The 27,773-nt window shown below is 39.8% G+C and overlaps 1 protein-coding gene across 5 annotated transcripts in view; it reads right to left on the reverse strand.

Moving 5' to 3' along the window:
- DIP2C (disco interacting protein 2 homolog C) overlaps nucleotides 1-27,773 on the reverse strand; it is a 392,086-nt gene that overhangs the window by 145,296 nt on the left and 219,017 nt on the right. For all 5 annotated transcript variants that reach the window (XM_063100478.1, XM_063100477.1, XM_063100476.1 and 2 more), the window contains one exon: nucleotides 8,595-8,720. In XM_063100478.1, the coding sequence (XP_062956548.1) occupies nucleotides 8,595-8,720 (126 nt within the window). The remainder of the gene's footprint in view (nucleotides 1-8,594; nucleotides 8,721-27,773) is intronic.

Consider the following 27,773-nt stretch of genomic DNA (forward strand, 5'->3'; position numbering starts at 1 on the left):
GCAAGACAGTAAAAAACACATTTCATGATTTCATTTATGTTAAATGTCCAGAAAATTAGAGAGACATATGAAGCAGATTGTTGGCTCCCTAGGGCTGCACATGAGAATGGAGATAAACGCCAATGTGCACAACAAAACTTTTTGGGGAGACAGAAAGGTTCTAAAACTGGATTATGGCAATGGCTGCACAATTTATATATTCACTAAAAATCATTGAATTAAGCATTTGCAATGGATTAATACTGTGGGATATAAATTATACCTGAAGAAAGGTTTTAAAAATGAGTGTGTGTTCTGCAACAGTTGGGTGTACTATTCTGTAAATATCAACTACATCAAGCTGGTTGACAGCACTGTTTACATCTATATCCCCACTGATTTTTGACAACTTTCTTATAATTACTTAAGAAGCTATTAAAAAATTTCCAACTATCCTTTGGATTTTTCTATTTCTCCCTTTATCAGTCTCTGTTTATAAATTGCAATGCTCTGTTACTTAGTGTATAAATATCCATTGTTATATCTTCCCATTGAATTGCTCATTTGTCCATTATCTAATGTCCTTCTTTATATCTTCTGATATTTTGTCTTACTGTCTACTTTATCTGATATACACACAGGTTTGTTCATCTCATGCTTAATTTTGCATTGCATATTTTTTCATAATTTTATTTTTAAATTATCTGTTTTTATTTGTTTCTGACAGACAGAATATAGGTGTTATCTTCCTTTTTTATACAGTCTGTCAATCACTATCTTTTATTGTGTGTTTGATCCATTTATGTTTACTATAATCATTTGATATAAGTGGGTTTAAATATAACATTTTGCTATTTGTTTTCCATCCATTCTTCTAATTTTTTTGTTTCACTGTTAATTTCTCTGGTCTTTTTTAACTTAACTTTTTTTAGGGTTTCATTTTATGTACGCTATTAAATTCTTACTTATACCTCTTCTAACATTTTAGCACTTCTTATTTTTAGTGGTTGCTCTAAGGCTAACAATATGCATCCTTAATGGAGTCTGTACAGGGTCAATTTTGTAACTGTTCACTCTTCAAATCTGACAATACAAACTTCCCATCTTTCCCTTTCTCTATTCATGACACACCTGACATCACGCATTTCCTACTTTCCACTTCTTGCTTCCTACTTCACAAATGTAATAATCAGTTCCATTCACCTGTCCCTGTTTTTTGTGCAATTACTAGCTTAAAGTAAATTACAAGGGGAAAAGTCTTATACTAACACAGCTATTTACTATTTCCAGTATTTTTCTTTCCTTTTTATAAATCTAACTTTTCATCTGGTATCATTTGCAACCAGTCTAAAGGACATTCATTAGCATATTTGTAGTGCAGTTCTGAGGGTAACACATTCTCTCAGCTTTCATGTTTCTAAATATATTATTTCATCCTTGTTTATAAAGGATATTTTCATTTGCTATGAGTTGATAGTTTCTTTTTTCGCCCCCCTTTAGGACTTTAAAGATGTCTTTCTAATGTCTTCTGGGCTCCGTTGTATCTTCACATAAGTCATCCATCATTCAAATGGTTATCCTCCTATACATGACAGTTGTTTTGTCTTTTTTACTTTCAAGATTTCCTTTTATACTTTGACTTTTATGAACTTAGGTTCTGCTTGGGGTTCACTGAACTTCTTGGATCTATAAAGTGGTGTTTTACATCAATTTGAGAGCTTTTTGACCTTTATTTCTTCAAATAGTTTTTCTGTTCTTTTCTCATTCTTTTCCTTCTTGTATTACAAGCATGTTAACATTGTACCACAGATGTTTGAGGTTTTGTTAATTTTTCTTTAATTTTTGTTTCTTTATTCCTCAGTAAATTTCTCTCAATCTCTCAACTTCACAGACTCCATCTTCCTTCTCTAACTTGATTTTAAGCCCACCCAGTGAAACTTCATTTCAGTATTACACTATTCAGTTCTAGAGTTGCGATTAATTAAAACAAAACAAAACCCCTAATTTTTAAAGAGTAGTTTCAGGTTCACAGCAAAATGAAGAGAAAAATACAGTGATATTTCATCAACCCCCAACCCCACACATGCACAGCCTCTTCCATTATCAACATTCCCTACCACAGTGGTACATTTGTTACAATGGATGAAGCTAAATTGAAACATCATCACCTTAAGTCCACAGTTTACAGGAAGGTTCACTCTTGATGCTTCACTATGGGTTTGAACAAATGTAAAATAACATATATCCACCAGTATAGTCTCATACAGAGTAGTTTCACTGCCCTAAAAATCCTCTGTACTCCACCTATTCATCCCTCCTTCCCCTAACCCCTGGCAACCACTGATCTTTCTAATATATCCATAGTTTTGCCTTTTGCAGAATGTCATACAAGGGTACTTCAAAAAGTTTATGGAAAGATTTGTATTATCTTTTAATTCTATTTCTCCACACAAAAGTATCCTCATACAGTTGAAATCATACAGCATGTAGCCCTTTTAGATTGGCTTCTTTCACTTAGTAATATGCATTTAAGTTTCCTCCACATCTTTTCATGGCTTGATAGCTCATCTCTGTTTAGCACTGAATAATATTCCATTGTCTGGATATATCACAGTTTATTTATCCATTAACCTACTGAAGGGCATTTTGGTTGCTTCCCTTTTTGGAAATTATATATAAAGCTGCTATAAACATCCATGTACAGGCTTTTCTTGTGTGAACATAAGTTTTCAACTCCTTGGATATATGCCAAGGAGTGTGATTGCTAGATCATATAAGAGTATGTTTAGTTTTGTAAGAAATTGCCAGAATGCCATCCTAAAAGCTGCACTATTTTGCATTCCCACAAGCAATGAATGAGAGTTCCTGTTGCTCCATGCACTTGCCAGCATTTGGCTTTGTGAGTGTTCTGGATTTTGCTCATTCTAACAGATGTACAATGGTATCTCGTTGTTTTAATTTACATTTCCCCATGACATGTGTGGAGTATCATGCATATGCTTATTTGCCATCTATATATCTTCTTCAGTGAGTTGTATATTAAGGGTTTTGGTCCATTTTTAAATCAGGTTGATTATTTTCTTACTGTTGAGAGTTTTAAGAGTTCTTTGTATATTTTGTATAAAAGTTCTTTATCATATATATCTTTTGTAAATAGTTTCTCCTAGTCTGTGGCTTGTATTTTCATTCTTTTTACAGTGTCTTTTGCAGAGCAGAAAAGTTTGATTTTAATGAAATCCAGTTTATCAATTCTTTCTTTCACAAATTGTATCTTTGCTGTCATATCTAAAACATGATCATCAAACCAAAGGTTAACTAGTGTTTCTCCTATGTTACCTTCTAGGTAAGCTGTGTTTTCATTTTCACTTAGTTCAAAATACTTTAAAAATTTCTCTTGAGATTTCTTCTTTGGTCATTGTGTTACTTAGAATTATATTGTTTATTTCCTAATATTATGGTATTTTCCAGTTATCTTTCTGTTACTGATTTGAAGCTTAATTCTTCTGTGGTTGAGAATGTACTTGTTTGATTCCTTTCCTTTCAATTTTGTGAAGGTGTGTTTTATGGCCCAGAATGTGGTCTATCTTGCAAGTCTGAGAAGAATGTGTAATCTGCTGCTGTTCGATGCAATAGTTTATAGTTTATAGATGTCAATTATATCCATTTGATTAAAGGTGCTGTTCAGTTCAATTGTGTCCATTGGATTGGTCCAGTGGATTAGTCTATTTCTGATAGAGGGGTGTTGAAGTCTCCAACTATAATAATGCATTCATTTATTCTCATTGCAGTTCTATCAGTGTTTGCCTCATGCATTTTCATGCTCTGTTGTTACATACAAGCACACTTAAGTATTGTTATGTCTTCTTGGAAACTGACCCTTTTATTACTATGTAATGCTTTTCTGTATCTTTGATAAGTTTTCTGGTTGTGCAGCCTGCTCTCTCTGAAATTAATGTAGCTACTCCCACTTTCTTTTAATTAGTGTTAGCATATGTATCTTTCTCTATCCCTTTACTGTTGATCCATATGTCTTTATATTTACAGTGAGTTTCTTATAAACAATAAGTAGTTGGGTCTTATTTTTTACCTCTGATGGTGTCTTTTAATTGGTGCATTTATACTACTGATGTTGGAGGTGATATAGTTGGATTATTATCTACCATAATTATTACTGTTTACTATTTATTATTCTTGTTCTTTATTTCTATTTTTGTCTTCCACTCTTTTTCTACCTTTTATGATCTTAATTGAGCATTTTATACGATTCATTTTCTCACCTTTCTTAGCATATCAGTTCTTTTTTTTCTTTACTTTTTTCAAGTGATTGCCCTAAATTTACCATATAAATTTACAAGTCCACCAAGTCCTGTTTCAAATAACACTATACTGCTTCATGGGTAATGGAAGTACTTTATAATAACAAAATAATCCTAATTCCTCTCTTGTGTCCCTTGTATCATTGCTGTCATTCACTTCACTTATATACAAAGGTACTTCAAAAAGTTCAGGAGAAACTTGAACTAAAAGATAATAAAAGTCCTTTCATGAACTTTTTGAAGACTCCTGGCATAAGCATAAACATGCATGTGTGTGTGTGTACTATATGTGTACGCATATAAAATCACATATATTATTGCTATTATTATTTTGAACAAATTATGTTAGATCTATTAAGAAGGAAAATAAAAGTGTTTATTTTACCTTCACTTATTCCTTATTTGATGCTCTTCCTTTCTTTATGCAGAGCTCTTTCTGATCACTATTATTTTCTTTCCCTCTAAAGAACTTCTTTCAACATTGCAAGGCAAGTGTACTGGCAATAAATTCCCTCAATTTTTCTTTGAGAATTTCCCCTTCACTTTTAAAAGATAATTTCACAAGGTATATAATTTTTGGTTGGCATTTGTTCACTGGCCGCCCCCCCCCCCCCAACACTTTAAATATTTCACTCCACTCTCTTGTTTTCATGGTTTGTGAGGGTAAGTCACATGTAATACTTACCTTTGGTCCTCTCCAGAGGAGGAATTTTTTTCCTCTGACTTCTGTTAGGATTTTTTTTGTCTTTGATGTTTTGAAGTTTGAAAATGATATGCCCACGTGTAGTTTTGTTGTTGTTGTTGTTTTGCTTTGTTTTTGGCATTTATCATGCTTGGTATTCTCTGAGCTTCCTAGGTTTATAGTTTGACAACTGACATTAATTTGGGTAAACTCTCAGTCATTATTCTCTTGAATATTCCTTTCTCTCTCCTCCTTCTTATATTACCATTGCACAGATGGTACATCTTTTGCAGTTGTCCCACAGTTCTTGAATATTCTGTTTTTTTAAAGTCTTTATTCTCTTTGCTTTTCAGTTTTGGAGGTTTCTGTTGACATATCCACAAGTTGAGAAATTCTTTCCTCAGCCACGTCCAGGCTACCAATAAGCCCATCAAAGGCATACTTTATTTTTGTTAGTGTTTTTGATCTCTAGCATTTCTTTTTGGTTCTTTCTTAGGATTTTCATCCCTCTGGTTACACTGCCCATCAGTTCTTGCATGCTGTCCACTTCTCCCTTTTAATCATAGTTGTCTTAAATTCCTGGTCTGGTAACTCCAACATTTGGTTCTGATGCTTGCTTTGTCTAGTCACACTGTGTGGTTTTTTGGGTTTTTTTGCCTTTTAGGATGCCTTGCAATTTTTTCTTGATAGCTGACATGATATACGGGGTAAAAAACAAACTGCTGTAAATAGGGCTTTACATGGTGGTAAGGTGTGTGGGGAGGGACAGCATTCTACAGTCCTGTGGTCAGGTCTCAGTCTTTAGTGAGCCTGTGCCTCTACACTGTGAACTTCATAAGTGCTTCTCAGGTTTTTATCTCCCTCCTCAGGTAGGACTGGATGGCTAGAGTTGGTTATTTCCCTTCCCCCAGGACAGTTAGTTTCTAGTTAACTAGTTTCTTCTGAAGGCAAACCTTGATAAGAGTGCATGTTTCAAAATGATTTCTTTCCTTTCCTCCTGCTGGAAGCATGAGGGGATTTTTCTGTGATATTAACTTTAAGAACCTGGTCAAGCTCCTGGAGATAAAACTCAAAAGTTTGAACAGATCCTTCTGGAGCTTTCGACTGTCAGACTTGCCTCCACTGAACCTCCAGCAATTTGCCAGTTACATTTTAGGTTTTCCTACCCCAGCACTGGATCCCCTGGAGGTTTTTGCACCAGTATATTGTGATTCTCCAGCAGTTTACCTTGTGACCTCAATTCTCTTACAGATCTAAAAAAAGCTATTGATTTTTCAGTTTGTTCAGCTTTTTGCTTGTTTTTAGGATGTAGTGGCAACTTCCAAGCTCTTTACATGTCAAACCTGAAATTCCCTTATTTACATTATTTTAAAAAATAATTTTCCCTTTCTCTGCTCAGCTCAAGTGTTAAAACAATATTTTCCTTCAGTCCTGTGACACATTTTTACATGACTCCTTAAATAAATATTTATAATTGCAGATTTCTAAGCTGTCTTCTGCTATAGCAGACACGTAGACCAGTGCTTTCCAACAGAAATGAGAGCCCTAAATATAATTTTAAACCTTTTAGAAGCCATGTTAAAAAATACATAAACAGGTATACTTAACTTTAATAATCCATTTTTATTTAACTCAAAATATTCATATTATCCTTTCAATATGTAATATATAGAAATTAATGAAATATTTTCCATTTTAACTGGTATGTACTTCAGTTTCAGCAAATCCAATTCAGACTAACCACATTTCCTGTTCTCAACAGGCACATATGGTTAGTGATCATTGATAGCTCGGTGGAGACCATCTGTGTTCATTTCTGATTGACTCCTTTTTTTCTCCATCACAGATTACATTCCTATTTCTCTGTATGTCTAGGGTCCGTTTACTGAACACTAGACACTGTGGACAATATGTTGAGGAGACTCTGGATCCTATAAACTTCCTCTGAAGCCTTTGATTCTTGTTTTAGCAGGCAGTTCAACTACTGGTTGATCACCTTGACCTTGAGCAGACTTCCATTTACTCTTTGTTAGGTGGATCTATGGAAAGCCCCAGGCCTTTTACCTGCACAGAACTCTGATCTCTGCCGCCTCAATTTAGGAGGTTGGCTGTGCTGTACTCAGACTCTAGCTCTTTCTGCCAAAAATCTGAAGGTTTTCTCCAGGCAGAGAACTTGTAAACTGTTGGCTCACCTCACACGTTCTCCTTCTCTCAGGCTTAGTCTTGCACCATTTGTGGTCCGCAGCCTAAAAACTGTCGTCTCATTTGTTTCATGCAGTTTTATACTTTTTCATAGTGCATGTGTTAGTTGGCTCATTATAGCTAGAAGCAGAAGCCTTGGCAAATTATTCTTACATTTTTATACATAAAAACTAAAGGAAAGTTTCACCAATAGAAGACTACTAGCAGCACAACAATCCTAACTAGATCTTTTCCAGAAATTATGCATAAAGGTGAATGCTTAAAAGTGGTTTGAACTAACATTGAGATATACTTGACCACATCTCTGATTGGAAGTGTGTCCTTCTATTACCCTCACTGCTTGCCAACACTCAGGGCTAAATTCCAAAACACAAAAATACTCCATAAAGTGTTGTGCACGTCCAGGTATTCTTATTGTACCTTAAGTTTCTCTTGTAGTGAAAAACAAAAAGGTGGCTTTAAAACTGTTCAAAGTGGAACACAAGGTAGCTTAGGTCTATTGAAAAAAAAAGGCTTGTAACAATAACATGAATGATGTTTTGAGACCAAAATCAGAGAAAAAGAAACCACAAAAAGTAGGCTTAATCCCTCACGTCTAACGATACCTGGATAATTTAGCTTTCTGCTTCACTTTGGTTTTGGAGAACATGAGATACATTGTATAATTATTTGGGCAGAGTAAAATTTGGGTAGTTATATAAAATTCTGGATTAAATAAAAGCAGTACCATCTAACAGAAATAAAAATGGGCTGTTACCTTCAACTGTTTATATCAGGGATTGACAAGCCTGTGGACCAAATCCAGTCCACTGCCTGTGGCTGTGAATAAAGTTTTATCAGTACACAGCTATGTCTACTCACTGACATTCCGGTATTGGCTGCTTGCATGCTAATGGCACAGTTGAGCAGCTGTGACAGATGCCTTAAGGGCTGCAGAAACTAGAATGTTATCTGACGCTGACAAAGTTGGATGGTCCCTGATTCAGGTAACTGCCTGAACCATCTAATTCAGTTGGTTTCTTAAACAATACAACAATGCAGCATATTTATATTACAGAGACTTGAGAACATGTATTAACCAGTCTAAGCAGAAGAAAATTCTGACTTCAATTAGAACTACAGAGGTACAAACTCTTTTCTATATTAAGAATTAAATGAATAAAACTTTATAAGACTTTAAAAGTAGGTATCATGTTTACGAGTCTTGAAAAGTTTAAAATACATATTTACACAGATACATAATAATGTTATTTTTCCTTCCATATTTATTTTATATACTATTTCTGGCTTCCAGTTCACAAAACCTGAATTACAGCACCATCATTTTGGAAGCTAACAAGACTTACTGCTGGACCAGTAGTCAATCAACTCCGCAACGCTCTGGCAAGGACCAGCAGCAGTGGCGTGGGGCTCACCTGGGGGGGTGTAGGCATCCATAGAGGTCTGCACCACCAGGGACCGGCGTTTTGAAGGCATGGGCACCGCCATCTTCCTTTCTTTGTGTTTGGCAAGCGCAGCCTGGACGGCTTCAGTGTGAACGTCTGAAAGAGAGAGAGCGTGATCACTCAGCTGTGCTGTGAAGACCCTGAAGCTCTCCTTCCTCTGCCCCGTCCCCGGGGCCCTGTTTACCTTCCTGCTGAAACTCACAAACAGGTGTGTGGGAAAAGGAAAAAAAGAAACTTCAACCTGCTAGTTTGAAAGCTCCAGTAAAGAGACATTAACGTACATTCATAGGCTTTTCATTATTCATTTTATGACCATAGATCTGTATAAATAATCAAATACTTTCTGTAAACTGCTCTGTGATTTTTCTTTTCTTGGATGAACAAACCTTGATCTTTGGATGTTTCTTCACAGGTTGCAGGTTCAAATCTCATAAATGGCTTCAGCACACTGGTGAGGGTCGCATGAATACCTTACATACTAGGGAACGGGCCAGGCACTTAGTCAGGCATTCTATGGAGATTAACCCATTATTACTCCACACACATTTACTAACTTTCCCTTCTACTCATTCATTTTTATATACGTGAATATGTTCTCATGGAGTTGATTAAATAGGTTATAATTCATAATTATCATTTTTTATTTTGATGCTCAAACGGTCCCAGGTTCGAGATGGAGGATTCCCTTCAAGCTGGCCTCTCTGTCTTTTGGACAGGTCCCCGTCACATGTAAGCCCTTTCTTACTTTCTGCTACAACACAACGTCCCACATCATCTTCTGCGTTCCCTGCCTCAGCCCTGGAATCAGGAGACCAGCTCCTTCTAGTAAAGAACTGTGTTTAGAAGCCAAGACTGGGCACCACACGAGCTCACTGTCACAAGGAGACACTGCTCCTGGGCCCTGCCAGCAAAAAGAGCACTCAAACACATCCACTTACACATGCACACACACATTTATGTCCACGTGAACCCACTTACACTTTTATATCCACATGTATCCATTCACACACCCCCCACATGTATCCACTTACACATATGTCCACACATATCCACTTACACACGCACATACATGTCTGCATGTATCCACTTACACATCCACATGTATCCACTTACACACACACATACATGTCTGCATGTATCCACATACACACATACATGTCTGCATGTATCCACTCACACACACACATCCACATGTATCCACTTACACACACATACATGTCTGCATGTATCCACATACACACACATACATGTCTGCATGTATCCACTTACACACACACATCCACATGTATCCACTTACACACACATACATGTCTGCATGTATCCCCTTACACACACACATACATGTCTGCATGTATCCACTTACACACACACATACATGTCTGCGTGTATCCACATACACTTCTATTCCTCCCTGTATCTACCTACTGGAAGCTACGAGTTCATACTGATGCCTCCTATTTCAACCCAACACTGCCTGATCCATTCAAGTCTTTAAACATTCTATATTTCTAACTCCCTTATCCAGCAAAGAATCTGGGCTCCTATTATCATCAATATATTCACTGATTTATTAAGTGTATTTGCTTAAGCCTAGGAGATAAATAAAGTAATTTTAGAGTTGCTGATACCACCGTGAAAATCAAATCTATTAAGTAGAGTTCAATATTAGTTTACAATTCTTCTTTTTTTTTGGTTGGGGGAGGGTGTTAAATACACATCTAGTAAATGTTCAGATCTTAAGTGCATTTGATACATTTTGGTAAATGGAGAGAAGCCTATAGAATCCCACGTGCCCCTTCTTCCACTCAACCACACCCTCATGGAATGGCCAGTGCTCACTCTTTCGATCTGTTCTCCTTGGTTCCTGACATTCATACAAACAGAATTGTACAGACTCTATGCTATGGTTTGCTCCATATAATGCTCTTGAATTCACTCATTTTGCTGCCAATATCAGCCCTTCACAGGTTTTACTGATGCTATCACAATGTATGGATATATCATAATTTGTCCATGTTTCTCCAGCTGATATTTATGTTATTTCCAGTTTTTGGCTATGATGAAAAATATATCATGAAGAATCACGTACATTCTTTTACATGGTCATACATTTTCATTTCTTTTGGGTAAATGTCTAAAGTGTAACTGTTGGTACAGTAAGTATATGTATAAATTTTCACAATACTGCCAAACTGATTGCCAAAGTGGTTACAGTGTTTCACATCCCATTGGAAACGTATGAGACTTCAGCCCTGACTCGCCTTTGCCCGCCTGTGTCACGTCAACCTCTTCTCCAGTGGCTGCGAGTGGAGCCTCGTGGGTCTAATCTGCATTTCCCTGATGACTGTGCTGAGCGTCTTTAGTGGGCTCACGGGGCACATGTATATCACCGGTTGTGAAGTATCCATCTCGTACTCTTGCAAAATTCACATTATTTCTAGTAGTTTGTATATTTCTTAAAATGTTCTAAATAAACCATCAAGTTTCCTGTAAATCAAGAATGTTCTGCCTCTTCCTTCCCAGCCTTTATGCCTTTTAGTTTTCTTGCCTTACTTCACTAAGATCACAGTAGGCAGGGCATGGGCAAGAGCTGGTGAGAAGGGCTGCCCTGCCTCCTTCCTGACTGTGGTGCAAAGCCCTGCCTTCTGCTGTTAAGGGCGATGTCAGCTATAATTTTTCATAGATGGCTTTTTTCAAATGGAAAAAGGACCCTTCTGTTCCTAATTTGATAGAAAATTTTTATAAGAAATGACAATTGAATTTTGTCCAGTATTTTGCAGTGTCTACTGAGACAATCAGATGGGTTTTCTCCATTATTTTGTTAATGTGGTGAATGATACTGGTCAATTTTTGAACACTGAGCCAAGTTTGCAACGCAAAACCATACTGCATCATGGAGGGAAAGCCTCATTGGTCCTGACATTATGCCTTTCACATATTTCTGGGTTCGATTTACTATAATTTGTGAAGAGTTTTTGCATCTGTGTCAAGAAGTGGGACAGGGCTGAGATCTGCCTGGCGTGCGAGCTAATGAGCCACCTGCTGCCGTTTTGTGGATGCTGACAGAGCCTGAATGTTCCCGGGTCACAAACAAAGGCCCTCATCACATGCAGCAACAGCAGCAGCTGTTTATCGCCTTTATCAATACTCAGTCATGTCTGTACCACTTGATGACCTTAAGTTCACCTGGTGCAACAAAAAATCAACTACTTCTCTACCTCCCTGGACAAAGGCAAAATGTTCTTAAGCAAAATTTTTAAAATTAATGACAATTTAAAGAAATGCTCAAATTTTTCTCTTCTGAGAAAATCTGTTTTTAGGTACTGCTACAGCATTTTTCTCCTCTCAAGTAATTTTATTAAGAGTCTTGAGAGTAGAGAAAAGAGATCAGAGCGGCTCACCCCAGGCTGAAGAGTGAGAAAGTCAGTCTGTTCTTGTGGAACACGTGCTCTTCCTCACTGGAACATCAGAGACCAGCATGTCGCTGAGAGGTTCTGCTACCTCAAGGGAGGAGTGAAATGTTCCTGAGAGAAGTGGAGAGCCTGGGATGGGAAGCCCACAATCTTTATGGGGAGTCTGGCCAACTGAAAAACAGTTGTTCAGATTCATCAACGTTTTTGAAATAAACTAAAATTTCTCCTCTTGTGAGGTGGACCCCACAGGAAAGAAGTTCCATGTAGACATTCAGCATTTGAGCCTGGCACCAGGACACACTTGCACAGATTTAAGACGTTTACATGGAAGTTTATTCACACTAAGCTAGATGGATCTCTAGCTCCTCACTCCGGCCACACTTTCCACTTTTGCCAGGATATATTTTTGGCTGGAAGACACGATGTTGGCAGTGGAAAGAAAACAGACAATGTATAACCATGACGCAGAGCATTCTTCTTTTTAAAGGCCATTGTGATGGACACTTTGCTAGTGACCCACTAGCAACTCACAGCTTCCACATGAGCAGCACCCAAGGTTATGACCTGTGCCATTCTCCCCAAAGTGAATAAAGTCCAACCAAGAACCTTGCAAAATAAACCTCTTCCCTGGAAGAGCTTCCAGAGAGAAAAAGAAACATGCCGATAATTGCAGATACTTCTATAATTGGTCTGGAGTGATGTATCCACACTTCAACAAATAAAATGTCTTGTTTCAAGTAAGGCAAAGAAAAAGGCTTTAAAAAAAAATAGCACAAAAGCCAGGTTGGTTCTGTCACTTACACACAAACATATGTATATGTACATGTATGTATGTACATATGCACAGATATCTATATGTATTTCTATATGTGCAGGTATAAAACACACCACCTATGGTAAGTTAATAGCACCTACTGACTGGAGCCAGCGATTCCTCAGGGTTGTGGGAGGGGGTCTCGTCACTAGTCTGCAGGATGGGGCTGTGCACTCCCCTGTCTGCTGCCCGTGGATGGTGGATAATGAGAGCAACACCTCTTCCTTCCCTGAGCCTATCACATCACAGCAGGAACTGGGGCCATGCACCTGGAGTAGAAAAACTCCCTTACAGGCTGAATGGATAATTTAATTCTAATTCAGATGTATCTCTGAATCTCTCTTCAGTGTAGATCTTACAAAAGACCGATTTTAGGAAAAACAATAGCTCCTGGCCAGAAAGGAAACACCTGGCGCTGCTTCCAATGGCTTCTACCAGGATGTCCAGCGTAAGAGGCTGCTTGTCTAAGAGCCAGAGGGTCAGATGCTGCAGGTGAGTGAGCAGGGGGTGGAGGACAGGACAGAGCCCATCCTCCCCGAGGGCAACACCAAGGGACACAGGGAAGGCCCCAGCCAGGCCGAGTGCCCGGGATGCACGGAAGGCGGCAGTCTAGGACGAGCATGTAAGGCTGGAAAAGGGTGTCCACTGAGAATTTTAGAAAGTTCTTAGTTCTTAGCTTAAAAACCAGATCAATCCTAAAATAGCTCATAAGATGGGGAACTTTTGTGAAAATATGGTAACGTGAGTAAATAGGTTGCTGCAAAACCAATCTTCTCTTGAAAGCTCAGCATCATTTTCATAAAACAAGTCTACGAACAAAATTCACCAGATGTGATACATCAGGAACCCATCAAAGCCCTTGATTAAGTGTCCCGCAAGCCTTGATTACAAATGTCCTGGATACAGTTTTTACCCCAGTGAATTAGAATCTAGATGAGAGGCTGTAAAAGGGAAATAGTGAAAAAAAGAAATCTCCCAGACCTCATGAATGTCTAAAATACATGACTTAAAAATATAAAACTCATACCAGGAGAAAACAACCTGGTTCTACAGCTATATGTTTAGTCTTATATGAAAGAAAAATGTTATTTTCTAGTATTTCCAAGTACCACTGCAGACAAGTACCCAAAAGTGGCCAGAAGTGTTTCAGCCTATGACAAGCCAAGGAAGAAGAGTTTATAGCTTCATGCAAATGGAAAACGATTTTAGTTTGGGATTCCAAGGTGGCACTGATGTATTATCAAAGCAAAGAGAGAAGTAGCAGACACGCAGCCCAGGGAGTGCTGAGTGGAAGAGGATGAGGAGGCTGGATGAAGGACCGTGGGAGGGCAAACAGCGGGCACAGCGTGAAGGGCGCAGATCGGAAGCTGGTGCTCCCGGGGGAAGGGTGGGGGCGTCTCACTGGAGGATCCGACAAAGCTGCCCGGGGGTGTGGGTTGGCCGCCACCTGCCCTGTGATGCAGAAGCTGGAGACCAAGGACACCAGGCTGGCTAGTGGAACCGTCGCCCCTAAAGTGCCTGCACCTGCCTCTCCTGGCACAGCTGAACAAAACAGGCAGAGAGCCCAGAGCCATAGTTCACACAGAGGGCGGGAAAGGTGCGTGTGGGGCTGGGGGTGCTGAGGGGTAGTGGCACACGTAGTGATACAAAGTCTCTCTCGCCTGTCTCCTTCCTCTGCTGCGGCAGTTCACCGCTTATTCACTCTTGGCCTTTCCTTCGAATAACCCACAAGCTCCCATCAATTAAGAGAGAAGATTTACCTAAGATCAGCTTCATGGAACACTAAATAAGCAATCACTATTGTTAGTAAAGAACCTTTCAGGCACGTCTTTTGTTTACAGTGTCAGACAAATCAGCGTGCTAAGAGACATCTCCCCAGCAGCCTTTCAAGAAGTACTGGAAATGACAGTAAAGCACACATACTGCAGTGCTGGACAAATCGAGAACGTGATCTCCTCTGCAAGAGCTTGCTAAGAGCTGAACACCACAGCACAGGCATCACATGGGCATTCCTTGCATGTCTAAGACAGCCACTGTGGGTGACTGGATTGTGAACCCACACAGCCGCCTCTGCTGTGACTGGACCAGAAGGCAGACCCTGACCCTGCCTTCTGACTCCTGGCACTTTCTCCACACCTACCGCCTCCTCAAAGAAATGTTCAAAGTTTCTCTTTCCACTTACTTCCATGAGCTGGAAGGGGTCCAGCAACACAAAATGTTTCCATATTTCTGGGCAAATGGCAGAATTCTGGGTCCAGGCTTTGGTGTCAGAGTCCTGGCTCTGCCACTTACTAGCTGTATGAACACTGATTAAATGTTTTAATCCCTCTAAGCCTTACTTTCATCATATGTAAAATGGGTACAATATCACAGAGTTGCTGTGAGAATTACGTAAGCTAAAATACACAAAGCAAACCATTAGGTACCTGTCACAGTAAAGATAGGTGCTTTCAATAATATCTTGAAGCAATGGGTTTATTACCATGGGTTTGGGAAACTGAAAAACCCCAGAGGGATTAGGTTGTCAGTGGACCCTGCCATGTCCTCAGGCACTGGCCACATGGGTTCTTGGGCTGGCACCAGGGAGCACATGTTCTGATCAACAAGTAATGCGGGCTCCTCCCAATGCTAGGGTTCCTGTGCGGCACCACATCACAGACCACAGGATAAGCTTGCCAACAACATGTCTGTACAGCAAGAAGGGTGACATGCACAAGGCTGAACATCTCCGCACACGAGCTGGTGAATGCCGGCCAGAGGGCCACCCGCAGCTGGTGCTCTAGAACCTTGAAGGCAAATCCCAAAGGATGATCGCAGGGCTGTAGGTCTTTTCTCTTCAGGAGATTCTGTATTTTGACTCTCGTTTCAAAAGTCTAGATAAGGTCATTCAACAGATGCAAGTTGTTAACAGTGAATGGAAGGCCTAACTTTCCTCTGGTTTCCTTAAATAGATTGCCACTTGTTCTACTGTGGAAGAAACCAGTACTCTGCAATACGATGAGCAAACACATACAGAACCAGAACACCTTTGACCCTTAGTGAAAGGTGTGGTATACAGATCCACTCTTTATGCTGGATTTATTATTGCTATTGCTAGTGTTCTAGAACTGTTCTGGACTATGCATAACTGTGGGTTTAAATCCTAGGAAAAACGGATGCTTGCCCTCACATCTCCCTCCTGAAGTCATAAAATCACAGTCCATTTCCTAGACACAGAGTTCACAATATTACACTTACACAATCAGTACATACACGGCTAGAGAGGGGCAAAGGCAACAGAGAATCCACAGAAGAGAAGATTTCTCCAGGGAAGACACTTGCTCCATCACCACAGAGCAGTTAAGACCCAGGTTCTCAAGCCAGATCATGTGGGCCCAAACCCAAGTCTCTCTGTGTGACCCTGGGCCAGTTACTTGACCCATCTGTGCCTCGGCTTCTCTAGGTGCCAATTAGGAACAGAGAGTGCACCTGTCCTAGGGGTAACTGTGAGGTTTAATCAAGTCCATATCCTCCAGGGCTCAGGGCAGACAGAGCCTGCTGCGAGGTAACGTGAACCCTGCACGTGTTAACACCATGCTACTCATCGTTAATGTAGCTTAAGTCCGAGAAAGACGACTGGAAGAGAAGAAAACAGGTTTGGGAAAAACCAAAACTGTGCCAAAGACCCAAGGAAGCGAGCTTCCTCAAATCCTGACTATTGCCACAACACCCGTAACCCTCACAGTACGAGGCCTCTATGCTCAGCTCCTGAGGGTCTCTTTTGGTGGTGTTGTGCTGTTTTGTTCTTGGGTAAAGCACACACATGTACAGTGTAAACGGCGAGTGGAGGGGAGGCAAGGGGAATCGAATGGTGAGGCACAGAGCGGGTCCCAGCACTGCCCCTTCCACTGGAGCTGCAGCTGGGATCTGGCCTCACAGCACCTGCCAGCCACCCATCCCCTCAGTCTCTCAATCTCCATGGAAAACATGCAGCTGTGTGAATGCGGGCGCTGTGTGGAGGGGCAGCCATAGGAGGAGGACTGTGGTCTGACTCCTGTGTTCATGCGGTCCCGTTATTCGCTGAGCGCCTGCTACAGACCTCGTCCCTGCCCTCATGGAACTTGTACGTGGCCCCAAACCAACAGGAGGACAGCCCGTGAGCACAGAAGATGGCTCCAGCCCTGGGTGGTCAGTACAGGGCCAGCAGGAAAGGCCCATGGCAAAAAGAGACACATAGAGGGAACCTGGGAGAAAAGTGGCACTTTCAGCCATCTAGTTACCCATGACAGGTGACAAGGCCTCATCTGCACAGCAGCGGCCTCACTTCTCTTTAAATTCCTAAGTTCTTCTTAGCCTCCCCTGAAGCCACACAAAGCCAGCAGACCATGAGGCCAAAATTCTGTGCATGCTCACACACACATGTATGCACACATGCATGCATACACACAAGCACACATACCCATGTACAGACGTGCACACACACACACACCACACTCCTTTTCCTCAGCCTATTTCCTCCCTTTTAAAATCACATTACTGGTGGCTGCATGGCCATCATGCCCCTCGCACAGGCCCTGCTGGTCCTTGGCCTCTGGAACTGCTTCAGCTAAAGAGTAAGCAACATCACTGCTCAATCACTGTGTGGATCTGACTGAGGCCTTCTGTGGGACAAGCTCAGTTCTAGGCGTAGACATCTTTACTTCATCATTAATTGTCACGAGACGTGGGGACAGCACGAACTGTGCACAGCTCTCAGGACAGCTGGGCACAGGAAGTCTGTTAAATGCCGGCTCTGTTAGGATGATGACTGTGGGGACAAACACCGCGTTTGCTACGTCTGGAGGCCACGGGCCAGCTCAGCCTCCCTTCCTACCCTGTCTTCTCTGGAGTACCGCATGAGTGGAGCTGCAGCAGGGATGGTCTCCGTGTCCAACTCCTGTCACCCAGGCTGCCACCTCAAGACGTGTGCTGCTGTGGACAGCTGCCCCTCAGCCCTCCACTCTCCCACTAAGTGCTACACCAGTCTGCTCAGCCCCACGAAGGACCCAGTGGGGGGTTATTTACAGAAGTAGCTGCCAATAGATTGGGAGAGCCGGTATCTTCACAGTGTCATGGTTTCCTATCCATACCCGAGTACCGTTTATGCTGGTCTTCATGAAAGTCTCCCATGTAAAATTTTATAATTTTTACCATAAAGGTCTCACGCATCTTTTATTTGAACTTTCACTGGGTACCTTGTAATTTTGTTGCTGCTGTACGTAGAACTTTGTTTCTAGCTACATGTTCATATTGTTGCTAGTGTATAAAAATGTGATTTTTATTTTTTCAGATTATATCAAGCCATGACATTAAGGTTATTTCTAATAATTAATCTACAGATAATTTTAATATTTCTATGTAGATAATATCCTGTAATTTTCCTTTTTCATGCTGTCCTTGTCTGCTATTGGCACAGGAACACATCCTAGAATGAATTGGGAAGTGCACCCTTTCTAATCGTATCCTCTGATATTGTCTATATAGCATCAGGCCAGTTTACTTCCTGAGAGCTGAGTAACCGTCTGAGACTGGTGAGTTCCTTGTGGAAATACTTTTTACCACTGTCGCCATTTACACACTGTCACAGAGTTGCTCAAGCCTTCCTGTTCTTCTTAAGTTTCTAAACTGAGGATCTGTCCATTTCATGAAGTTTTCAAGTTTACTGTCATAGGGCTATCACAGCATCCTGATTACCTTTTCCTTTGGTGTGTCTGCTGTGATGCCCCATTTTAATTTCTTGTATAATTCATTTCTGTCTTCCTTGTTTTATTCATCATTCTCACTGGAGGCTTTTCAATGTTATTAGAATTTTCAAAGAATCATCTGTTGATGCTCTAAATGTTATATTTGCTCTCTGTTTAATTATTGTTTTTAATAGACTATATTTTTTAGAGCAGTTTTAGGTTTACGAAAAAATGGAGTGGAAAGTACAGAGTATTCCAATACACCCCTCACCTACACGCACAGTTCCCTATTAGTGAATAAACATCTTGCACTGGTATGGTATAATTGTTACAATTTATGAGGCAAATAATAATGTAAATAACATATAATTAAATAAACAATGTATAACTTACACATTCTTATTAAATGAAGTCCACAGTTTAGAGTCACTCTTGGAGCTGGACATTCTGGGGGTTTGGACAGATGTATGATGACATGCATCCACCATCACAGCACTGTGTAGGGCAGGTGCAGCCCTGAAATTCTCTGTGCTGCACCTGCTCATCCTTTTCTCCCTTCTAACCCCAGGCAACACTTAGTCTTTCCCCTGTTCCCACAGTTTTCCTTTTCCAGAATGTCATAGAGTTGGAATCATACAGAATGTAGCCTTTTCAGATTGGCTTCTTTTAGTGATATGCCTTTTAGGATTCCTCCATGTCTTTTCATGGCTTGGCAGCTCATTTCTTTTCAGTACTGAATAACATTCTATTCTCTGGATGCACCATAGTTTATCCATTCACCTACTGAAGGACAAAGTTGGTTGCTTCCAGGGTTTGGCAATTACGAATAAAGTTGCTGTGAACGTTTGTGTACAGGTTCTGTGTGAACATATTTTCAACTCACTTGGGTAAATACCAAGAAGTGTGACTGCTAGATCATATGGTAAGAATATGTTCAGTTTCCTAAGAAACCGCCAAACTGTCTTCCTAAGGTCTGCACTGTTCTTCATTCTTACTGGCAATGACTGAGAGTTCCTGTTGCTCTACATACTTGCCTGCATTTTGGGTTATCAGTGTTTTGAATTTTTACTGTTCTAATAGTGGTACCTAGTTGTTTTGATTTGCATTTCCCTAATGACACATGGTGTTGAGCATCTTTTCATGTGCTTATTTGCCATTTGTATATATGCTTTGGTGAGGTGTCTGTTCAGGTGTTTGCTCACTTTTTAATTGGGTTGTTTTCTTACTCTGGAGTTTTTATACTTATTTTTATATTTTGAATATCAGTCCTTTATCAAATATGGGTTTTGCAAATGTTTTTATCCCAATCTGTGTTTTATCTTTTCATTCTCTCAACGGTATCTTTTTCAGAGCACAAGTTTCTAATTTTAATGAAGTCCAGTTAATGAATTTTTTCTTTTGTGGATTATGATTTTAGTGCTGTATCTAAAGAGTCATCACCAAACCAAAGTTCACCTAGATTTTCCCCTATGTCATTTTCTAGGAATCTTACAGTGTGTGTTTTACATTTAGGTCCATGATCCACTTTCAGTTCATTTTTGTGAAAGGTGTATACTCTGTGTTTAGATTCCTTTTTGTGCATGTGGATGTCCAGTTGCTCCAGCACCATTTGTTGAAAAAACTGTCCTTTCTCCATTGAGTTGTCCTTGCTTCTTTGCCTAAGATGGGTTGACTTTGTTTGTGTGGGTTTATGTCTGGGTTGACTATTCTCTCCCATTGGCCCATATGTCTATTCTTTTGCCAGCCCCTCCTGCCTTCACCATTTTCATAGTAAGCCTTGAAGTCAAGGAATGTCAGTCCCCTGACTTCATTGGTCTCCTGCTATACTGTATTCCTTATTCTGGGTGTGTTGCCTTTCTGTATAAATTTCAGAATCGGTTTGTTGATATTCACAAAGTAACTTGCTGTGATTTTTGATTGAGACTGCACTAAATCTATATATCAAGGTGCAAAGGACAGACATCTTGACAATACTGAGACTTCCTATCCATCAACATGAAATAAATCTCCATATACTTAGACCTTATGATTTCTTTTATTAGTCTTATAGTTTTTCTCATATAGATCTTGAACATATTTTGCTAGAGCTATACTTAAATACTTCATTTTTTGGATGCTAATGTAACTGACATTATGTTTTTAATTCCAGATTCCAATGGTTCATTGCTAGTACATAAAAAAGCAATTTACTTTTGTATATTAACCTTGTATCATTACATACTAATTCCAGGAGGGGTTTTTTTTGTTATGATTTTCTACATAGATAATTCAGTCATATTTCTTCCTTCCCAAACTGTATACCTTTTATTTCCTTTTCTCATCTTACTGCTTTAGCTAGGACTTCCAGTAAGATGCTGAATAGGAGTAGTGAGAGGTAATATCCTTGCCTTGTTCCTGATCTTAGTGAGAAACCATTAAGTATGATGTTAGCTGTAGGTTTGTTGTAGATGTTCATCAGATTGAGGAAGGTCCCCTATATTCCCAGTTGGCTGAGAGTTTTCATCAGAAATGCTGGATTTTGTTGATTCTTTTTCTGCATCTATTGATGTGATCATGTGATTTTTTTCTTTAGCCTGTTGATGTGATGGATTACATTGATTTTCAAATGTTAATTAACTAATAACTGTTAATTAATTGATTTTCAAATGACTTGTATATGTGGAATAAATCCCACTTGGTCACAGTATATAATTCTTTTTATACACTGTGGCATTCAATTTGCTAATATTTTGAGGATTTCTGCATGTATGTTCGTGAGAGATAGTGGTCTGTAGTTTTCTTATAATGTCTGTCTGGTTTTGGTATTAGGGTAATGATGGCCTCCTAGAATGAGTTAGAAAGTATCCTTCTGCTTCCATCTTCTGATAGAGATTATAGATAATTGGCATAACTTCTTCTTTAGATGTCTGGTAGAATCTAGCAGTGAACCCATCTGGAGCTGGTGCTTTCTGTTTTGGAAGGCTATTAATTATTAATTCAATTTCTTTAGTAGATATAGGCCTATTAGATTGTCTATTTTTCTTGTGTGAGTTTTAGCAGATTGTGTCTTTCAAGAAATTGGTCCATTTCATCTAGTTTATCAAATTTCTGGGCATAGAATTGTCCATAATATTTCTTTATTAACTTTTTAGGATCCATAGGTCAGTAGTAATGGTTCTCTTTCATTTCTGGTATTAGTAATTGTGTCTTCCCTATTTTTTTCTTAATTAACCTAGCTAGAAGCTTATGCATTTTATTAGACTCTTTGAAATAACTAACCAATTTTTCTCTACTAATTTCCTGTTTTCAGTTTCATTAATTTTTGCTCTAACCTTTATTTCTTTTCTTCTTCCTTTAGATTTATTTGCTCTTCCTAGTTTCTTAAGATCAAAGTTTAGATGACTGATTTTAGATCTTCTTTTCTAATAAATGCACCAAATGCTATGCTTCTCTCTAAGCATCCCTCTTACATCAACAAATTTTGAGTACTTGTATTTTCATTTTCTCTTAGTTAAAAATATTTTTCAATTTCTGTTGAGACTTCTTCTTTGATTCATGTGTTATTTAGAAATGTGTTGTTTATTCTCCAAATATTTGGGTGTTTTGCAACTAAGTTTCTTTTATTGATTTCTAGTTTAATTCCTTTGTGGTCTGAGAGTGTACTGTATTTCCTATTACTTTAAATTTAAGATTTAAAATTAAGATGTGTTTCTTGACCCAGAATGTGGTCTATCTTAGTGAACGTTCTGTGTGAACCTGAGAACAATGTGTATACTGCTGTTGATGGGTGAGGTTCCCTACATATGTCAATTAAATCCAGTTGAAGGATGGTGCTGCTCAGATCAACGACATCCTTACTGATTTTCTGCTCCTAGGTCTGTCGGTTACTGATGAAAGATGTCAAAGTCTCCCTCTGCAACAGTGGTCTATTTCTCATTGCTGTTTCATCGGTTCTTGTCTCTGTATTTTGATGCTTTGTTGTTGGGTGCATACACATCAGGATTGTTACATCTTGGAGAAATGACCCCTTTACGTTACGCATTGCCCCTCCCGATTCCTGATAACTTTCCCTGTCCTGAAGTCTGTTCTGTCTGAAATTAATAGAGCTACTCCTGCTTTCCTTTGATTGGGGTCACAGGGGCGACTGTCTCCATCCCTTCACTTTATCTGTGGCTGTATATGAAAAGCAGGATTCTTACAGACAACGCAGAGTTGGTCATGTTTTTTATCCACTCCGAAAGTCTGTCTTTTAGTTGGCATATTTAGGTCACTAAAGTTTAAGGTGATTATTAGTATTTGAATTACTATCTACATATTTTTAACTGTTTTCTGTTTGCTGCCATGGTTCTCCATTTCTTTTTTTTTTTTTTTACTGCCATCCACTCTTTCTGCCTTTTCTGGTTTTAATGGAACATTTTATATGATGCCACTTTTTTTCTCTTACCTTACCAAATCTACCTTCATTTTTTAACTTTTTTTAGTGGTTGTCTTTGAGGAGGCCACTTGCATTTATAACTAAACTGAGTCCACTTTCAAGTCACACCACACCACCTCACAACAGCACAAGTGCTTTAAACAGTGTCCTCCCAATTCCTCCTCGTCCCTTATAACATGCCGTCATTCCCTGCATTGATCCACAAGCTGCTCTCACCTCCTATACTGATCTTACTACTTCTTTGAACAAACGTTGATCCATTAGGTCAATTAAGAATTAAAGAATGATATTTTATCCTCATTTACCCCTTCTCTGACCCTCTTCCTTTCCTTGTGCAGATCTGGATTTCTGACCTGCCATGTCCAGTCTACTGATAGCCCCTGGAAGTTTGCTGTGGTGCTTTCATCTCTAGCATTGCCTTTGATTCTTTCTTAGGCTTTCCATCTTTCTGCTCACACTTTCCATCTCTAATTTCAGGGCAACAGTTTGCCCTATGACGTCAATGCTTTTATGGATCTAGGAAGAGCTGCTGATTTTCAGTCTGTTCGGTGTTTTTCTCATGAGGACAAGCACGACAACCTCCACGCTCCTTACACGCTGGACTGGACACCAGACGTCAATCTATCCTCTATTTCATTTTATTCTCTTTATTATTTTCTCCTTTCTCCTTTCCGTAGATCTAATTTTTCTTTTTTAACATCTTAAGTTAATAGTTATTTCCTGAGTTTCTAGGATCTCTTCTTACATAATATTAACATTTTAGACCACAAATTTCCTTCTAAGCACCATTTTCACTACATCCCACAAATTTATCCACCCTTTTCTTCACCTAAAATACAACAGCCTCTTAACCTGTTCCTGCTTTCAGCCAGTAACCCAACCCAATCCAAGGAAGCTATCTTATAGACCTCTGCTACACTGATATTTCTAAAACTCCCTCTGTTGAAATGACTAGGTGCAGATGTTGAGATTAAATCCATTTTCTTTGGTGTTGGACAAACAGACCTTTGCACTCTGCCTTCGCCCCACCCTTCCACAACTTGGCCCAGAGCAGCCTGTGAAATATACCTGCTACCAGGAAGGGGGCAATGTTCACATCTGCGCTGTCTAGTATGGTAGCCACTCACCTTAAAACGTGACTGGTGAAACAGAAAACAGAATTTTACATTTTATTTAATCTCAACTAATTAAAATTTAAAAGGTCCAGTGTGGCTACCGGCTACCATATTGAATAGAGCAGATCTCTATGGACAGAGCCTGCCACCTTCATTGGGGATATTAGGTTCAGTATGTAGTCTAATTCAGCTGCACCATGTGCGTTCTTCTCTCCTAGTCATCATATTCTAATGTAAATAAGGAAGTTACATAATTTATTTTAGAATCAATAATGAAAAAATTGAGTTCTTCAGAAAACACAGGTCACAGAGTAGGAATCTCATTAAAATCAGTAAATCCAAGTAAACACAAGAAAGATAAACCTTCTCAATCTAGAAAATTAAACTTCAGCATAAAAAAAGAACTTATTATGGGACAGCAAGGACAATACTTCTGTTTCACATACAAAGCATTAGGCTGCTCAGAACACTAACCTGTCTGCACATTGTTTAAGGAATGGATACTAGGATACAAGTCTATACCCAGAAACAGAACATCACTGTGATTCAAACTTTAAACTCTAGCATCAGCATAAAACCAGCTCAAGGGATGGGTTCAGATGCAGAAATTTCTAGGTCACTACCTCTCAACTTTTCTAAAAAATGATGCTTAAAAAAAAAAAAAAAATCCTCACAATGATTCTCAAACTCTTTGGCCCAAAGAACACTTTAAACTTCTAAAAATTGCTGAAAACCTTAAATAGCTTTTGTTAATAGAGTTAATATTTTTATATTTGCTGTGTTAGAGAAAAACTTTTTAAAACACAAGACTTCACAATCGCAGAACCACTAGCTGTCAGAACATTAACATCACTGCAGCCTCTGGAAAATCCACGGTATGTTCATGAAAGAACAAGAGCTTTTAAAAAGGCAAACATGACAGTGTTATCCTAGAAATAGTTCGATCTTGCAGACATCCCTGAAAGGGATGCTGTCCCAGAGGAACACGGCCCTTCATCTTCCCCTGCAAAGGACAGCAAAGCTGAGCTCAGGGCCCTGGTGGCCGAGGAGGCAGGTGCTGCTGTCCACACATGCAAACAGAGCAAAAGACTTGGTTTTCAAAACTACCTCCAGGTTCATAAAAAGGAAACAAGCGCTCTGACCATGCTGGAAACAGCAGGCTGAGTACTAGCTTTGATGTTCTTCCTCATTGTCCTCAGTCCTGGCTAGAATGAGTAAGACACAGAGTTCAAGATTTTCTTGTCTAGGGTTTTTTGTTGGGGAAAAATAGCTTGAATTTAAGCTCCAGGTTAGACTTTATCAGGTAAAGTAATGAAGTGCCTAATATGAAGTATGATATACTCTAAGTGCTCAGTAAGTGCCTGTTCATTCATTAATACGCTTTCCAAATCAATTTAAGTTCCAAAAGAAAGTTGTTTAAGAGGAAGAGAGGTGCACACTGTCATTAAGAGTCCTCGTCAGAGTTTGTGATGAGGTAAGGTCTTGGTTTTAGAAATGAAATGGAAAAATGTAGCTGAGAGAGATTAAATTTGAGACTATCTGGCTGACTAGACGGATTGTTAACTAGGTCAGTTACCTAAGAAATAATAAAATTACTTCTTGGCTGACATAATTTGGTCACTGAAGTAACCAGAGTCACTCCACTGTGAGTAAAGTGGGCAGAGAGTCCCAGCACGTCTGATTTCCTGAGAAGCCACCACCTTTTTCTTGTAAATGTCTTAAATCTTCCACATTGGCTCCAGAGGAAAAAAAACAGAAAATTTTGAACTGTGTACACTTGCAAAAGTGTAAAATAAATTCCTCATATACTGCACCTCATTTTTAAAACCATGTATGAGCATGTATTCTAAGAGAAAATAAACTTATCAGTAAAATATCTAAATTAAGGAAATATGTGACTAGATTCTTGTAACAACAGGAAATAGCAGAAAGTAGGTGCCAAGTGAGACCACTGAGTGACCCACATGCCCCTCTGCCTTCCTGGAGGGTCGCCACTGTACTCTACTGATGGCCTCGTGTCGGTTGTAGAAAACAAAAGCCCTAGCTGAGACTGCACACGCATGTGGGAAGGTCATGAGGACATGTTTGTTCCACATGCGAATCCGTCATTATTTACTCAAAATAGAGAAGAATACCGAAATGTTAGAAATTAAAGCAGTATGCAGCAATGAGAGTGTTTTCTGTTATGTGACACTTCAAGGACTGTCCAGACCGCTCCTCACAGCATTCTGGGCAGAGTAAGGGACGGCTGAGGTAACTCTTCTTTAACCCACAACAGGAACCTCAATTCTCTAAAGGCACAGAAGTAGGTGCAAAATTGGAGGTCACCATCTACGCGGGTGTGTAGCGTACACAGGTAAGACTTACCCTTCATTCCCTCTCTCAGACCACTGTGTTAACTCAGCCTTCAGGTCCTACTGCTATTATCTTTAAACATATCCCAAATCTCACTGCGACTGACTTGTATCTCCTAAATGTACGTCAACCTCAGGCATTCAGGATCTTTCAGATTCTTCCACTTCTAATCCATGTTCACAGGCTACTGAAGTAAACTTCAAGCCCCAAATTGGCTCCTATCATGCCTTGGCCCAAATCTTCAAGTGGCATCTTCAGGATAAAGTCCAAATTCCCAAGCATGGTGCACAAGATACTTTACAATCTGGTCCCTCCAACCGAATTTCTTACCCTTCCCCAAATGTGTTAAGCTCCCTTATCTTCCTTCCTTCAAAAACCAGAAGCCAGGCAACATTTCAGGTGCTTGGCACATGTGAATGAACAAAACAAAGCACCTTGCCTTCGCAGACTTCATGTTCTTACGGGAGAAGATGACAGGTAGGTAGGTAGATGACTGACGGATGGATGGATAGACAATAATTTGACAGATGACGGTTAGATGATAGACAAATGGATGGTAAATGATATTAGATGAGCAGATGGATGGATAGCATAGATAGATAAATAGATAACTGAGAGGTAGGTAGATAGTTGATGGATGGACAGATAGACGATAGGTTTATAGATGATGGGTAGATGATAGACCAATGGATGATAGACGTTAGATGAACAGATGGATAAACAGTATAGGTAGGTGGATGATTGACAGGTAGGTAGGCGGGCAGATAGATGGAAGGATGGAAAGATACACGGACAGACAGACTGACAGAGTATCAGGTGAGGGCAACTGCAGTGGAGACAGTGAATTGGGACAGGAAAGGGATGGATTATGCTTGAGGTAGCAAAATATTTCACATCTTAATTGGGGTCAGAGAATGCCTCACAGAACAGTGACACTTGGGCAAAGAAAGACCTGGTGAAGGTGAAGAACAGCCCCTCTGGGCTCGAGGAGCCCCAGAAAGCTGGTGTGGTGTCAAGGAGGGCGGGTGGACAACCTTGTGGAGATAAAGAGATGCCAGCTGCATCCACTGTGGTCATTATGAGGACTCTGACTCTTGCTCTGAGTGAGATGGGAGCTTTTGGAACATGCTAAGGAGGAGTGTTGAGATCTCACACGTGGTTTACAAGATTGGCCACTGCGGCTCGGGCTGCAGCTCACCTAGCTCCTGCCTTAGCCCTTCTCAAGGGTGGCTGTCCTCGTTTTGCCTGCTGCTTTCTAGCTCCTGACATGATCTGTTACAGAGCAGGCCCCTGAAGCATGTTTCAACAACCCCCCTGAGACCACCTGGCTCAGATG

The sequence above is a fragment of the Cynocephalus volans genome, chromosome 6 (genome assembly GCF_027409185.1).
Source record: "Cynocephalus volans isolate mCynVol1 chromosome 6, mCynVol1.pri, whole genome shotgun sequence".
NCBI lineage: Eukaryota > Metazoa > Chordata > Mammalia > Dermoptera > Cynocephalidae > Cynocephalus > Cynocephalus volans.